Here is a 16639-nt window from a genome sequence, read left to right as displayed (position 1 = left end):
TTTGAAGAGAATGCAGGGCTGAGGAGGTGAGGCCTGGGGCCAATCAGCCATGATCATGTTAAATACTGGGACAGGCTTGAAAGGCCGAGTGGCCTCCTATTTTCCCCTGTGCTCTTATATCAAGGGACACAAAACTAAGAGTAAAACGTTATACCCAGAAGTTGGAAAAAACAAAATGACCACAAACGCTAGAATTATGAAATAACCTCAAAAATTAGGTTGGGTACCTTTCGATGGACTAAAGAATGAGCCAGGTGTCTGGAGCATAATCAGTATGCTATACCTAAATGGATTTAAGGTGCTTGGGAGTAAGTACAGGGTGGGATGTAAGAGGTACCATTTATACCTGTGTAATAGTCAAGTTTTTTGGAACAATTTTTTGGATCAAATTTAGGGGGTCCACGCATACTACGTTTGACCACAGTAAGTACGTGCATCACTTGAGACGTCAGGAACTCGGATGGGTGGGACCAGGTGGTAAGTCCTCACTCAGGGTGTCGGGAGCTTGGATGGGAGCCTAGAAAAGAGTCTGCGGCCAGGACGTCAGCAGCTCTGGTGGCCAGGCAGCTGGGGCAAGGTTCTGCGGTCAGGACGTCGGGAGCTCTGATAGGCGGGCAGCCGGGGTTTCGTAAGCTCAGATGGGCGTGCGGCCAAGGCCTAGGAAAGAGTCTGTAGCCAGAGCATCAGGAGCTCGGATGGGTGGGCAGCTGGGACCAAAAAGGGAGGGGCGGGTCGACCTTTATACATGTCATACAGAAAACGCGCGTGTTTTGGGCCAACAAAGAGGGGGGGGGTCAACTATTACACAGGATTAGCTGCAGGTTGTACCTCTTTAATCCGGCGACGTTGGGTCCTGGCCATTGCTGGACCACAGAAAATGCTGGAAAACAAATTGACCCCTAAGGGAACCCCCTATGTAAACATATCAAAGGTAGAACAAAGCTTAAAGCAGGAAATAATACTGTAGAGCAGTGCGGTTAGTCCAACGCCTTTACATCACGAGACTGGGGTTCGAGTTCCGCATTGTCTGTAAGGAGTTTGTACTAATGGCGACCAGACGACGGATTACCAGATAAGAGAGAGGGACAATCATATATATGGTAAGTTTTTCATGCAAACAGTGGTGGGTGCATAGAATGTGCTGCCAGCAACAATGACGTAGGCAGGTACAATGGGATCTTTTAAGAGACTGTTAGATAGATACACGGAACTGAGAACATTGGAGGATTTGCAGTAGGGAAATTCTAGGCAGTTCGTGTAGGTTACCAGCTTGGTACAAAACTGGACTGAAGGGCCTGTACTGTGTTGTAAATTTCTAAGAGGTTTTGAACCAATTAAATCTATGCTAGTTCTTGGTGCTTTCCCATCAATCCCCTATTTTGCTGCAACCTTTATGGATTGGACTCAATGGGCCAAATAGCCTGCTTCTGCTCAATATCATGGTCTTATTCCCTTATGACAACATCCCCTACACCAGAGTGGCCAATTAATGTACCAACCCACACGCCGTTGGGATGCGGGAAACTGGAGTGCCCAGGGGTGTCCACACCGTCACAGGGAGAATGTGCGAACCATACAGGCAGCATCTGAGGTCAGGGACGACCCAGGGCTCACCAGAGCTGTGTCTGTGAGAGTTGTAGAGATCAGGATGATAATCAAGTGCCGTGCAGAGTTATCTGAGAGCTTTACGGCACAGAAACAGGCTCTTCAGCCCATCTCTCATCCACCCCAATCAAGTTGTCTACTGAGCTGGTCCCATTTGACTGCATTTGTCACAAATCCCTCCAAACCACTCCTGTACTGACTAAAAAAATCTTATAGGTTCTTAGTCTTGTTCAATCTGCACTGCCTTCATTTGCAATGTTCTTCATTATTCATCACGTCCCTTGTAGAGAGTGGGTTTTTACATTTTTAAATTTAAATGAGGTTTTTAAAATTTAGACACACTACACAGTAACAGACCCATGAGCCTGTACTGCCGAAATATAGCCAATTAACCTATAGCCCTCCACGTGATGGAGATGGAGTCAGAGATCGAGAAAAGGGAGCGTTTTGCTTGAGATGAATTTGCGGTCATGGTGGAAGTTGGGAGCAAGGAGGATAAAGTTGAGGAAGCATCAAGATAGTTATCGGGAAGAGTTGAGGGGCCATGCCTGTAGCATGGTCTGCTCCACGTAGCCAACAAAAAAGGCAGGCTGAGTTGGAGCCCATAGCCCAAAGGCTACCCCTTTGACTTGGAGAAAGTGGGATGGGTCAAAGGAGAAGTTATTGAGGGTGAGGACAAGTTTTGTCAGCCGGATGAAGGTGGTGGTGGAAGGGGGACTGGTTGAAACTATTGTCGAGTAAGAAACAAAGGGCTTTGAGGCCTTCAGTACGGGGGACGGAGGTGTGTAGTGAATATGGATATCCATGGTAAATGTGAGGCAGTTGAGTCCAGGAAATGAAGTGATGGAGGGTATGTGAAGTATCGCAGATGTAGGTGGGGAGAGACTGAACCGGGAAGTGGGGGGGTGGGGGGGGAAAACAATGACAAAATGAGTCGAGGTTAGAGGATACCAGTTAGGTGGAGCAGAGGCATGCGGAAAGGATCAGTCTGCCAGGACAATTAGGTTCGAAGAGGGCATGGCCTAGGTGGTGGGGGTCTTTGAGGATAGAGGGTGTTTTCTTAAGACGCCACCTCTTGTAGATGACCTCGATGGAGTGAAGACTGGTGCCTGTTATGTCACAACTCTCTGTAGTTTTCTCTTGTCCTGTGCATTGGCACCTCCATACCAAAGAGTCATGCAACCGGTCACAATGATCTCCACAGTACACGTACCAAATCTCCTCAAACTCCTCACGAAATATAGCCGCTGGCGAGCCTTCTTCGTGATCGCATTGACATGGAGGCTCCAGGACAAATCCTCAGAGATGTTGACACCCAGGAACGTAAGGTGCTTGACTCTCTCCACTGCTGAGCCCTCGATAAGGACTGGGTCGTATTTCCCCGATTTCCTTCTGAAGTCCACAATCAGTTCCCTTGGTTCGGCTAGCATTTGTAAGGTTGTTACTGTGACACCGCTCAATGAGCCAATCTCCCTCCTTCCTGTACGCTTCCTCACGACCATCTTTGCTGGATGTGGCTGAACAGGGCAAGGTCATGCACACAGACCCTGCCATTGGAGATGTTCAGCATGACGGGCAGGTTGGTAATGATTCACTTCTTCCTGCATTTACACCGAGCTTGTATCTGCTCCTCATACATTGCTCAAGGTTTCCAACCCCAAAGCTCCCTCTCCACTTAGATATATTCAGAAGGAAGTTGGACATGGTGCTATGACTAAACCAGGGAATGGTGCTGAGTGGGAAAATGAATCAGCTCATGATTGATGATGGGGCAGACTCGATGGGATGAATGGCCTATTTCTGCTCCCATGTCTTATGGTCTAAAGCAGCCATTCTCAACCTTTTTTTTTAAACCCCCTCCTAGGACTCACGAGTCCCCTTTTGATTTATTATGTACTTCTCTCCAACTGACAGCATATTTTTAAAAAAATTATATTAAGTGAGGTGAAAAGAAAATAAGACTTTTATTAAAATGTGCTGCAGCCCCCAAGGGAGCCATTGGGCCCCTATTGAGAATCGCTGGTCTAAAGGGGCCAAGGGGTATGGAGTGAAAGCAGGAATAGGTTACTGAAGACATGATCCGTCATGGATTATATTGAATGATGGTGCTGGCTTGAAGGGCTGATTGGCCTTCTCTTGCATCTTACAACCACAGTATTTTAGACACCCTGAATTAACTCCCGTGGTTACCGTAGAGGTTAGCACCACTCTATTACAGCACCAGTGACCCAGGTCCTAATCCAGCGCTGTCTGTAAGGAATTTGTACGTTCTCCCCGGGTATTTCCTCCTGGTTTCCCCTCCCCCCCCCCCACCAACCCTCCAAAACATACGGGGCTGCAGGCTAATTTGGATGAAATTGGGCAACATGGGTTTGAATGGCCTTATTCGGCTTCTACTCTGCTGTTTAGACATTTAAACATGTGGTGGCAGAGCAGTTAGCGCAACGCCTTTACAGCGATCAGGGCATGGGTTCGAATCTCGCGTTTTCTGTAAGGTGTTCTCACTGTGTCTGTGTGGGTTTTCCCCAGGGAAATAAAAATTAGATGGGAAAAAAAACTTTAAAAAGTACTCAGAAACTTCCATGCACACCTGGAATTTACTACAGAGAAAAACAGGCAGAATTCTCAAAAATAAACTTGCTTTAATGTACAGAGAAAAATAAAGCCTCCTTTTAAAGACATTTCACAATGTTTTTAAGACTTTAACCGCCAAACATCATAAATATAAATGAACATAAAACCAATTCCAATTCACTTGAACTCTGACCGTCCCTGGAACGTTATTGGTGTTGTCAATGCTCTCTACAAGAGTCTTGATTTATATTACAACTTTTAAAAGAAAGTCTCTCTTTCGCTAGACTTCCGTCATCTGGTTAGCGCTTTGACCTCTTGCCCACCGAGTTGCGGCCATTGCGGTAGAGTGACTGTTTGTCCGGGTTGAAGCAGCAGTACTTCAGAGTGTGCGCGGTGTCGCCCGTGGCCTGGCAGAGCGGGCAGACGTAGTTTCGCAGAATGGGGCACGTCACCCTGCCGCCTTCCCCCTTCAGCGCGTGCGAGGAGTACACCTTGCGTGACTCGCCGTTGTGCTTGCAGAAGGTGCAGATGCCGCCCGCCTTCTTCGGGGTCTGTCCGCCGACCTCTCCCGACAGGGGTGGCGGCCCCTCCATTGCCAGGGGGCGGATGGCGCCCTGGGGAAGTGGGCCGGGCTTGGCGGGGCGGACCGGCTCCCTCTTCCCGGCGCCAGGCCGCCAGATCTCTTCAACGGCCACCGACAGCTGCAGGTAGTCCTTCCAGATGTCGAACTCCTGGCTTCTGGCAGGAAATCTGTGCACAATTCTCTCCATTCCACCTTCTACTTCAACACCAAACACTCCTTTACAGCACAGCTTCTAGCTGTAGCTCATTAAAGGGAGGAGGGGGAGGGTAGGGGGGGGGTTGAGAGGGGGTGGGGACAAGAGCATTTTTTTTAATTTAAAGACCAAGTTCTCATCTTGTTGATAGCAGACTGTCAGGTCACACACAGGCAGATACATTAGTCCCTCCTCCTATTCAATTAACTCACACAACTCTTGGTAGAACCACTTAGATATGTTTTTTCCTCTTGCATTAATATTCTTCTTGAATGCATGCAGGCTGCAGGAATTTCATGCAATGTGTTGCATTCATACCCTTCCCTTTGCATGCATGCTGCATTAATCTGCAGAGCAGGGCCCGCATCTCAGCTGAGGTTACATGCGTCTGCAAGTGTATAGGCGGGGAGGGGTTGCAGAATGACAACACTGCAAAACAATGTACTGTAATCCCTGATGGATCCAGTAGACAGCCAATTGTAACCAGGTAATTTCAGGGCTATCCCCTTTCTATCCACTGCATAAGCCCATGACCTCAATTTGCAAGAATGTAAGGCGCGTAGAGTTTCACAGTACGGAAACAGGCCCTTCAGCCCAAACTGCTATGCTATTCGACAAGAAAGTCTGCAAACGCCGGGGGGTCGAGTGCAGTGCACAAACTCACCAGGTCCTGCAGCACCTAGAGCAGTGCTGCTTTCTTTCCACTCACATCGCACCTTAAATAATCCCTCACTTGCAGTGCTCAGGTTGAGAACCACTAATCTAGAGGAGGTAAAGGGTAACCCTTGTTTCGGGCCTGAGCAAAACACAGGCAGACTCCTGAATAAAATGATGAGGGAGGGGGAGAGGAGAGGAGGGAGAAAGGGGCAGGGAGAGAAGTGCAGGCTAACAGGTAAGAGGTCATAAGTCAGTGTTTCTCCATAGGTGCTCTGTGGGATTACCGAAGGTGGTATGTGAGTGGAAAGAAAAAGGTTGCGAACCATTGTCGTAGGTGGATGCAGGTAGGAGTGTAGAATATTAAAAAAACCTGAGGTGATGGGGAGAGAAAGCTGTCCTCTGATAAGAGTGATCGATGGAATGAAAGAGTGCGACTCAGGAACCAGACAAGTTCAGGCAGAAGGGAAGGAGACAGAGGGCAAGATTTAATGGAAACTGGAGCAGTTCATGTTAATGCCGTCCGATTGGAGAGTGCCCAGACAGTATATTAGGTGTAGTTCCTTCAGCCTGTGGGTAGCCTTGGTTCGACAGTGTATGAGGTCACGGATAGACATGTCAGTGTGGGAATGGTGTGTGGAATTAAAACAGTCACCAGGTTTGATGAATCTTATCAGTCCCTGCCTTTCCAAATACAATTACTGTGTATACTTGTGCAATTTTGTTGATTTTTTTTGGACCACTTTTTCAGGGCAAATTTGAGGGGGTGGTTATCTTTTATACGCGTGTAAGTAAGTACCTGCATTGTTTACAACTTTGGAAGCTAGCATGGCTAGGTCCGGGTGGTAAGTCTGCAGTTGGGGTGTCGGGAGAGCGCGGATGGGCAGGCGGCTGAGGCGAGGGTCCACGGTCGTGACCTCGGGAGTTTAGGTAAACGGACGGCCAGGACAAGGGTCCGCAGTTGGGGCATCGGGAGGATCAGATGGGCAGGCGGCTTGGGCAAGGGTCCACGATCGGGGAGTTAGGAGCTTGGATGGGTGGGTGGCCAGAGTGAGAGTCCACAGCCGGGGCATTGGGAGTTCAGATGGGTGGGCGGCTAGGGCTTGGTGCTCGGATAGGTGGGTGGTCGGGGCCAGAAAAGTGGGACTTGACTATTAAACGGTACCATTGATTACAAGAGTATATACAGTGGTTCCTGTCCCTCAGAATACCCTCCAATAATTTGCTCATGACTGACATTCAGCTCATCGCCCAGTTCATTGGCCGATCCTTCTGGCCTTTCTAAAAAGGTTTACCATCCCCAGTCTTCGGGAACCTCACCTGTGCCTAATGATGGTTCAGGTATCTATGTCAGAACTCCTGTAATTTCTTCCCTCCCATCCCATTATATCTGAGGATACACTTGATCAGAACCTGGGGATTTAACTAGGTTTAGGCATTTTAAGTCCTCCAGCAACTCCTCTTCTGTAACGTGACACTCTTCAAGAGGTCACAACTTAATTCCCGAGACCGCGCACAGTGGTGCCCTAGTCTCACTCTTTTATCCCATCTATCGACCTCTCCTTAGCAACCTCTTTTTAATCTTCCGTTCCGACATTTCCCCAAACATTAGCCCCCAGGCACGTGGCAAAATCTCTGAAAAGATTGACTTAACATAACATTAAATGGCATACTAGTGGAGCTTGCATGTTCCGCCTGGGATTCCTCTGGGTCCTCTACATCAGAGACTGGGAGATCACTTTGTTAAGCACCTCAACTCTGTCCGCCACAATAGCGTGGATCTCCTACTGGGCACCCATTTCAATTCCCCACCCCATTCCCTTGCTGACATGTCTGTCCGTGGTCTCATGCCCTGCCAAACTGAGACCACCCACAACACCTCATCTTCCGACTGGGCCCCGTCCAACCGGATGGCATTAATATCGACTTCTCTGGCTTCCGTTAAAACCCCCTCACTTCTTCTCCCGTTGCCTTCCCCCAGCTCTGTCTCCTTTCACACAGACATGATAAATTTCCACTTCTCCCCTTATCATATCCAATGAACACCTTTTGTTGGTCTGGATTCCAGTCCCAGCCGGGCATTGCCACAGAGGGCAGTAGAGGCAGGTTCATTAAATATATTTAAGAGGGAATTAGATATATTTCTTCAGTATAAGGGTATTAAAGGTTACGGAGAGGAGGCAGGGACGGGGTACTGAACTTTAAGATCAGCCATGAGCTCGTTGAATGGCGGAGCAGGCTCGAAGGGTCGAATGACCTACTCCTGCTCCTATCTTCTATGTTTAATTGTGAGATTTTCTGAGATTTCCAGCTTCTGGCTCATTCTGCTTATTCCTTGAAGAAGGACTCAGGCCCGAAACGTCGGTGATACATCTCTTTTATAGACGCTGAAAGAGCGGCTGAATTCTTCCAGCATTTCGTCTGTCGGCTTCAGTGTTTCACTCCAGTTCCCTCCCACATCTTAATGTGCAGGTTGATGGCATTAAATTGCCCCACTTCATAACTCAGATATAGAATAAGGGGAGGGAAGTTGAATGGGATTGGTGTAAAAATGGGTGTCTGATAGCATGAGCTCAATTGTACCTGTTTCCTTGCTTTATGACTATGACCAAAAGGGAAACACGGGTAACAGTTTAGATCAAAAACACTTTGAAAGTTTAACTGTTTCTTTTGCCTGACTTACTGAATGTTTCCAGCATTTTCAGGTTTTATGTTACACTGGAAGTCCAAAAATCTGGATGCCAGAAATCCCCGAACCACCTGAGAATCCAAACTTTCTGAAAACTCTCAACGTTTTTACAAGTTGTGTGCGTGTGTGCAGGGGTAAGCACCACAGATACACAGGGTTGACTTCATTTTTCTTTAAAACTGCTCGTTTTGATAAAAATGAACCACGCTGTATTTGCTAATGAATAAACTATCTCAATTTATCTCTTCTTTATTCCTCCTTAAATTTGAATTTTAAAAACACTGCCCGAGAATCTGGGAAATCCGGACCAACCCAATACCCAAGCAGTCTGGATTTTCAGACTTCTACGGTATTTTATATAAGCATTGAAGACTTTCATTCCAGCTCATCTGCTTTTCTTTAAGTCTTCAACTTATTACAAGGAAAGAGGAGTTACGCTGCTCCCTCATCAAGTCACGTCCAATCCTTCTTGAGTAGTACCTGCAACCTCCTCAATCTGGGTGGAAGGCCCTGGAGAATACGAGAGTGATTCCTGAGATGAGAGGCATCGACCTATCAAGAGTGCTTGGAGATTTAAATTTCAAATTTTTATTCACCACACGGTAGAAGCTGATTCCAGTCGTTTAAAGCTTTGCCGCTCCAACTAAACTAACGCAGGAATAATGATTGAAGTAAAAATACAATGCTGGAGGAACTCAGCAGATCAATCAGCGTCCATTTTACAGCAAGGATAAAGAAATAACCAGGGTTTCGGGCTTGAGCTCTTCATCAAGGTACGAGCAAAATGTCGGCAGGTGCCCGAATATCGGAGGAGGGGGAGGAGCACAGATCCACAGGCAGGAGGTAATAGGTGGATAAGGGAGGGAGGGCACACCAGCAAACAAGGGGGATGGCTCTGTGAAGGGAGAGGGAAGGGGGTGGAGAGCTGGAGGAAAGGAGACAGAGGGATGGGGAAGAGAGGGAGAACGGGGAGTGGGCTAGCAGAAACCGGAGAAGTCGACGTTAAAGCCTTGTGGCTGGAGAGGGTGGGTATTGCTCCTTAAGGAGTGGTCTTGGTCTGACAGCACGAGGCCATGGACAGTGCGGAAGTGGGGCGCAGAATTGAACTGGTTGGCCACTGAGAGATCCCTGACATTGATCTGGACAGAGCGAAAACACGCAGGTCATGGGGAGAATGTACAAAATGCTGACAGACAGCAACAGATTCAAACCCAGGTCACTGGCGCTGCAATAGTGTCGCGCTAACCGTGACGCTAACTCTTCATCCGGGACTGCACTTTAGAACTGTACTCCTTGCAGTGGGATGGGACTTAACCTAATTGGGACATCACAGGCCAGGGTGGCCATTGAGATGTTACCACTGAAGTCAAGTCTGGATTGAGGGAACAGCCAAGAGAAATGGGTGGTCATTCAAAACTGAGAGGCGCAGGAATTTCTTCCCACAGAATCCCGGAAATTCTCTACCTCTGCCAGGTTTGGGGAGATTGGTTATATATTGGTGGGTTGGGGTTGGGTGTTGGGTTTTTCCTCCTTTGTCTTTGTCACTACTACTGCATTATATTCCGTGATATATGGGAATTATGATTTATGATTGTTACTGGTTGTAACAAATGTTTGAAAGATCAAGTACGTGATCAGAGTCTTCAGAAGGGGGGAGGATGGGGGATGCACGGTCGCCATAGGGGCGTAGTGATTAGCGCAACCCTACTGCAGCACCAACGACCCAGGTTTGAATCTGGCACTGTCTGTAAGGAGCTGGATGTTCTCCCTATGATCTGCATGGGTTTCCTTCGGGTGCTCCAGTTTCCTTCCATCCTCCAAAAACTACAGGGTGTCAGTTGTAGCGTCATTGGGTGTAAATGGGCGGTACGGGCTCGTGGCCCGAAAGGGCCTGTTACCTTGTTGTATGTCTAAATTTTTGTCCATGATTGCAACTGTGGATATTTTGCATTCTTTTATATTTATCGTCTTATTTTCTGGAGCACGTTCGGTTCATTTATATTTATTGTTTGTTAGTGTATTCTATGTGACTCCAGCAAGCAAAAACTTCATTGCATCTGTAGAGTGTACTTACGTATATGACAATAAACTCTCGCCATCATCAAATTAAGGAACTGGCACCGAAGACGGATTCAAGTCCGGGGTGGATCAGCCGATGAGCATGTTGAATGGCGGGCCAGGCTTGAGGGACTGAATGTGTTCCAACCCTGTTTCAGTTTCCCAGGGGAAAATGAATCTTTAGGCTTGGGTCACTTTAAGGCTGCTGGGGCTAATAAGCTAAGTAAACACTGCCTTGAGCTCACTGAAAGGTGAGGTTATACCTCATTGGTGGAGAGCAGACCCCTGGCCTTAGATTGGGAAAGATCAGTTAAAGCTGCCAGACTTTCTGGCTCCAGGCCTCTTGGCCCCAGGGGAGCTTTTCCATACATTGTTTCTTTATATTGTCTACTCAACAACTTCTCCCCAAGATAATATTTAGAGGAGATTTTGATGATTTAAAGAAAACTATTAGATTATTTCAATAAATGGCTTTTAAGATTAGAAGGCCCCAAGTATTTGGATTTATCACCTGCCTCTGAACCCTACCCACATGCCTTTCATGCTTTAACACTCTCAATACAATTATCATCCTTCAATAATTGTTGTTCTGCCTCCCCATACCGAAAATATTTCTTCATCTTTCCAGAGGATGACTTCCTTTAAAATAAATTGACCAATAAATGTACAAAATTGCTGGAGAAACTCAGCAGTTCCCACAGCAGAGGCAGGTGATATACCCCACGCATAAGTCGACACCCCTTCCCACCCCCATATTTTTGGCCCTGACCCGCCCGCCCATCCGAGCTCCGATGCCACAACCACAGAACCTCGCCCCAGAAGAGCTCAAAGCCCCGACCGCGAACCCTCGCCCCCATCCTGTGTGATGGGATGTGGATCCTCGCTGATCGCTGCTGCTCTCTGACAGCAGCGTTCCCTGTAGATGTTCTCGATGGGTGGGGAGGGTTTTGCCTGTGATGTTCTGATGTTCTCGATGGGTGGGGAGGGTTTTGCCTCCCACACTGCACGCCTCCATAGGGTCCAACCGCCCAGTTCTCGATGGGTGGGGAGGGTTTTGCCTCCCACACTGCACGCCTCCATAGGGTCCAACCGCCCAGTTCTCGATGGGTGGGGAGGGTTTTGCCTGTGATGTTCTGATGTTCTCGATGGTGGGGAGGGTTTTGCCTGTGATGTTCTGGGCTGTGTCCACTACCTTTTGCAGGGCTTTACGCTCAGGGGTATTGGTGTCCCCGTACTAGACCATGATGCAGCCGGTCAGCACACATCCGTTGATATTTGCCAGGGTTTCCAATGTCATACCAAAACTCCTGCGGAAGTAGAGATGCTTTCTTCATGATGCCATTAGTGTATTTGGTCCAGGAAAGATCCTCCATGTTAGTGACTCCAAAGAACTTGTTTGTTCACCCCCTCTACCTCTGATTCCCCCTATGATCACTGGACCATAGACCTCACATTTCTGAATGAACCACAGACACCAACTCACTTTTTTAATTTCACTTGCACTATTTTTATTTATTTTGAACCGTAGTTTGTACAAATGCACTGCCGCAAAGCAAAATGAATTTCGCGACATGCTCATGACAAATTTTGATTCTGATGTCACGAAATTCATCGTGGACACCCAAAGTTTCGGGTCGGAGTCCTTTCTCGAGACTTATCTCCAATAGATCCGTGGATGCTGCATGACCTGCTGAGTTCTTCCGACACACGTGAGACCTGCACAAGACCCCAGCGTCTGCAGACTTCTTGTTTCCCCCTCTATTGGGTTGCTCCACTGTGAAGTCTCTGTGAGGAATTCCTGCCATGACGAGGTCTGTGTAATTCAGAGTAGGCCCTTCAGCCCATCGAACCTGCCCTGCCATTCCATTGAGCTGATCCATTCTCCCACTCAGCCCCACTCCCCTGCCTTCTTCCCGCAACCTTCGACACCCTGACTATTCAGACTCTCTGCCTTCATCTTGGAAGACAAACTCTCCACAGACATCTTTTACAAACCCACCAACTCCCACTGCTACACAAAAAAAAATGGGGACACTGCCAGAGGAGCTGTGGACCCGCAGAGAGTGAGGAGACACTGCACACCTCCATAGGGTCCAACCGCCCAGTTCAACTATCAAAAGCTCCGTACAGGCTTTAAACGGCCTATTAAAGTAGCCGATGGTGGTTTTATTTTAAAATCCCGCAACCGCTGGGTCTGGGTGCCTATGATCGGCAGCGACCTAGAGGGATTGAAGACTCTGGGGAAGCCAAGGACAGGTCACTAGCATCACTTGGGGGGGTGCGGATCGCGCCAGGTGACACCAAAATGAACATCCGTAAAATTTTTATGCAGCGTTTCAGCAGAAATGTACTTTTTTATATAAAAATATCCCTGTAGTTAGTTATGGCAAGAAAAGCTTTTTTCGTAAGCTCAGGGGTATCAATATACCTACAAGGCTAAAGCTCTTTGCTAATTTACTTTTCGAACCTTCTACTGTGCTCCAGTCAATGCTGTCATTATTATCCAATGACGACAACGCTTCGAATCACGTGGGTCCGTCTCCACCCACCATCAGCAAGCGCTGTTGTTTTTGTTGCTGCTGGTGTTTTTATAGTCGCTGCTTTTGTCAAATTTTCTGGTGAGTTGGCGAAAGGTATTGATTTTGATGAAGTGATTCACAAGTTCACAGCTTTGAGGGCAAGGAAAGGAAAGTTCGGAATTAGTCAAGATGTTCACTAAATGCCGAAATTCTGGGTATTTGTTTCTGTTTATTTTTATGGTATCGTTTCATTTATGAGCATATTTCCATATACATTTGACTACAAATTCTACATTATTTGGGCCATTGTTGATGATGCAAACATAATCCATTAATGTATCTCAGGTTACAATAAAGTTTAACGTTAAAATCAACATAATTTTAATGTAGTTCTTAAACATTTTTATTTTGAATTCTATTGTTTTCTTACTGAATTTTCACTTTAATCACATGAATCTATGTGAATGTAAATACATTTAGTCTGTGTGTATGATATTGTAATTTAAAGGTCTTGCTGTTTCACTACTTTTTTCTTTGGCTTGGCTTCGCGGACGAAGATTTATGGAGGGGGTAAATGTCCACGTCAGCTGCAGGCTCGTTTGTGGCTGACAAGTCCGATGCGGGACAGGCAGACACGGTTGCAGCGGCTGCAGGGGAAAATTGGTGGGTTGGGGTTGGGTGTTGGGTTCTTCCTCCTTTGTCTTTGTCACTACTATTGCATTATATTCCGTGATATACGGGAATTATGATTTATGAATAACATTTGTGCAAAAAACATTGCTAAGGATTCTGTATAGTCTGGTACAGGAGAAGGTCCATGGATGGAGGGGGAGTGGGGGGAAAGGGGTTGACACCATGAGTTACTGCATTGGCTGACAACAACTCTGTTGGAGAAGGAGAGGCAGAGTAGACAAACCATGGGTCAGAGACCACAGCAGCAGATCAGTGAGGGGGTTCAAGACTGAAGAGCACACAGGCGGTGGGGCAGCTGGTGACTGCGACCAAAGGACTCACATTCCAGGCTGCAGACTGCTGGAGACTGGCTCGATACCAGGTATCGGAACCAGGATGCGGGAGGGTGCTGGAGGCCTCCTGATCTCAGACCTGCAGCTCGGGTCACCAATGGTTTGGACTGAAGTCTGTGTGCCTGCGGAGGCTGTGGGAGCACTGGGGGCGAATCCACGGAAGCTCAGTGACTCTGGTGGGGGCCTCTCTTTTGCTTCTCTTTCTCCGACTGTAAGGGGTGCCGGACAATTTCTGCTGATGGCGAATCTTTGTCTGCCTTATGCCAGACTAAAACCAACGTCATATTACACCTGTTTTATTCCATGTCAATCTTGAATCTACATCCTGTTTCTGTAGGGATTCTGTTCCTTTCTCTTGGTACCTCCATCTCTGTCACATCAGCTCTCAGGGCTCGTGTGTTATGTAAATGAGATTGCAACATGTGTGATTTAGCATTTTAAAACATTTATTTTACCTTAATTAACTTTATGCTCAACTAGTTGGGCTTTTGAGGTGAAAATCATACCAAGATATTTGAGTTAATTGTAACCTAAGACTGACATCTTGTACTGTGTGGGAGCTGCTGTTGGATATTGGTACAATTGTATTTCTGAATGATAAAATGTATAATAATGTATAAAATTATGAAAAGCATATATAAGGTAGAGATAGGTATGTTGCTTCCATTGATGGGGAGACCAGGTCTAGGGAACGTAGAATCAGGATTTAGGGTAGTAGATTTAGGACGGAGATGAGGAGGAACTGCTTTTTCCTGAGGGTGCTGAATCTGTGGAATTCACTGCCCATTGTCATATCAAGTACACACTGTCAAACCTTGATGAAGGGCTCAAGCCCGAAATGTTGGTTATGCATCTTTACTTTGTGAAAGACCTGCTGAGTTTCTCCAGCTTTGTGTTTTCACTTATGCTCTGTGTCAGGTAAGATTTTAAATATAATATAACCTTTTCATTTTCTCAGAGAGTTGTTGGCGAGCCATTGATCTCTGCGGAAGAATAAGATGGGGCACAAATTCATTCCCTCAAGGGTATTGTGACATGAATCTCCACCCCCCCCAAATGACGTTGCAGCTGGGGCCCTTGAACCCGCCTCGATGGTACATCATGACATATCTGGTGGACTTGAAGTGCGTACGTCGACCGGAAGTGGCATAAAATGGGCCGAATGGAAGCAAGGAGAACAGGTAACACCTCACCTGTGTACCTGGTTGATCTGTGCCATCCTGAGGGGAGAAAAAGAATTAACATATTAAATCTTTTGCATAGTATGAGATTGTAAAATGTGTGATTTAGCATTTTAAAACATTTATTTTACCTTAATTAACTTTATGCTCGACTAGTTGGGCTTTTGAGGCGAAAATCATACCAAGATATTTGAGTTAATTGAAACCTAAAACTAATATCTTGTACTGTGTGGGAGCTGCTGTTGGATACTGAAGAACAATTGTAGTTTTGAATGATAAAATGTATATTAATGTATAAAATTATGAAAAGCATATATAAGGCAGAGATAGGTAAGTTGTTACCATTGGTGAGGGAGGCCAGATCTAAGGGACGTAGTCTCAGGGTCTAGTGTGGCAGATTTAGGATGGAGATGAGGGGGAACTGCTTTTTCCAGAGAGTGGTGAATCTGTGGAATTTGCTGCCCATTGAAGCAGTGGAGACGACCTCAGAGAATATACTTAAGACAAGGATGAATAGAATTTTACATATAAGAGAATTAAGGGATATGGGGAAAAGGCAGTGTGGTGATATATTTCCTCCACTGTATATAATTATGGTTGACTATATATGGAGCTGGCCCACCCACTGATGACTCCTACCCTATGACTCCTCCCCCGTGGTCCTGGGCCATAAAGGTCGAGCCACATCTCCCTTCCCGCCATTCCTATACCTGGATCCAGACCAGCAAGGTTCTTCTGTACATTAAAGCCTATTGTTTCCTCTCCCTAGTCTTTGCAGTAACTGGTAGTGCCCTACAGGCAGGGAGGTGGGGGTTGAGCCTGTCATCAGATCACCTATGATCTCATTAAATGGTGGAGCAGGCTCGAAGGGCCGGATTACCTACTCCTCGTCTTGTTCTTAAAGCAAACCTACCTGTCCGCAGTGTAACAGTTTGACTGTGACCAGTGGCAAACATCTCTGAGATGATGTAAGTGTAAATTGATTTTGTCAATTAACTTTATGCTTGACTGGTTCTTTTAAGATGAAAAACTCGAATGTTATTTAGAGTTTGCTTATTTGTCACATTTTGCACCCAGCACAATGAGAGGAGCTCCTCTCTGAGTGGTGTAACATTCATACAATGTTATCGCCAAAGAACAAGGACGCAATCACGGAGTAGAGAGTTACAATGGAAAAAGATCAATTGGTATGTAGCAAGGTCAGCATGAACGCACTGATTTGTAGTGTGTTCAGAAGCCCGATTTAAAATTATTTTATTGTCAGAAAATGGAATATTGCACAAAGTTTCCTTCCGGGGAGCATAGTCCCAGCGTTGGAGCAGAGCGCTCCACCTTGCTTCATAGAGGTACAGCCGCTAGAAGCGGCTGGGTAGGGGTGGGCTGATGACGCCGTCAGCCCGCAACCCAGGGCCTAGTCGAGTCGAGTCCGGTGCCAATTACTGAAGAAACACACAACAATGTTTACTTTCTGTTATTCTTTGGCTTGGCTTCGCGGACGAAGATTTATGGAGGGGGTAAAAGTCCACGTCAGCTGCAGGCTCGTTTGTGGCTGACAAGT

At 46.7% G+C, this 16639-nt stretch overlaps 1 protein-coding gene across 1 annotated transcript; it reads right to left on the bottom strand.

Annotated features, from left to right (window-relative positions):
• Positions 1–4478: 4478 nt before the first annotated feature.
• LOC138751180 (nanos homolog 2-like) lies at positions 4479–4949 on the bottom strand. The gene has a single exon (XM_069913237.1). The coding sequence runs from the start codon at positions 4947–4949 to the stop codon at positions 4479–4481; it is 471 nt and encodes a 156-aa protein (XP_069769338.1).
• Between the last annotated feature and the right edge of the window lie 11690 nt (positions 4950–16639).

The sequence above is a fragment of the Narcine bancroftii genome, unplaced genomic scaffold, assembly GCF_036971445.1.
Source record: "Narcine bancroftii isolate sNarBan1 unplaced genomic scaffold, sNarBan1.hap1 Scaffold_798, whole genome shotgun sequence".
Lineage (NCBI taxonomy): Eukaryota > Metazoa > Chordata > Chondrichthyes > Torpediniformes > Narcinidae > Narcine > Narcine bancroftii.
This window is presented reverse-complemented; position numbering and strand designations above follow the sequence as displayed.

Excerpts from the sequence above, each read along its gene's own strand:
- LOC138751180 (XM_069913237.1), bottom strand. The coding sequence starts at position 4,949 with ATGGAGAGAATTGTGCACAGATTTCCTGCCAGAAGCCAGGAGTTCGAC.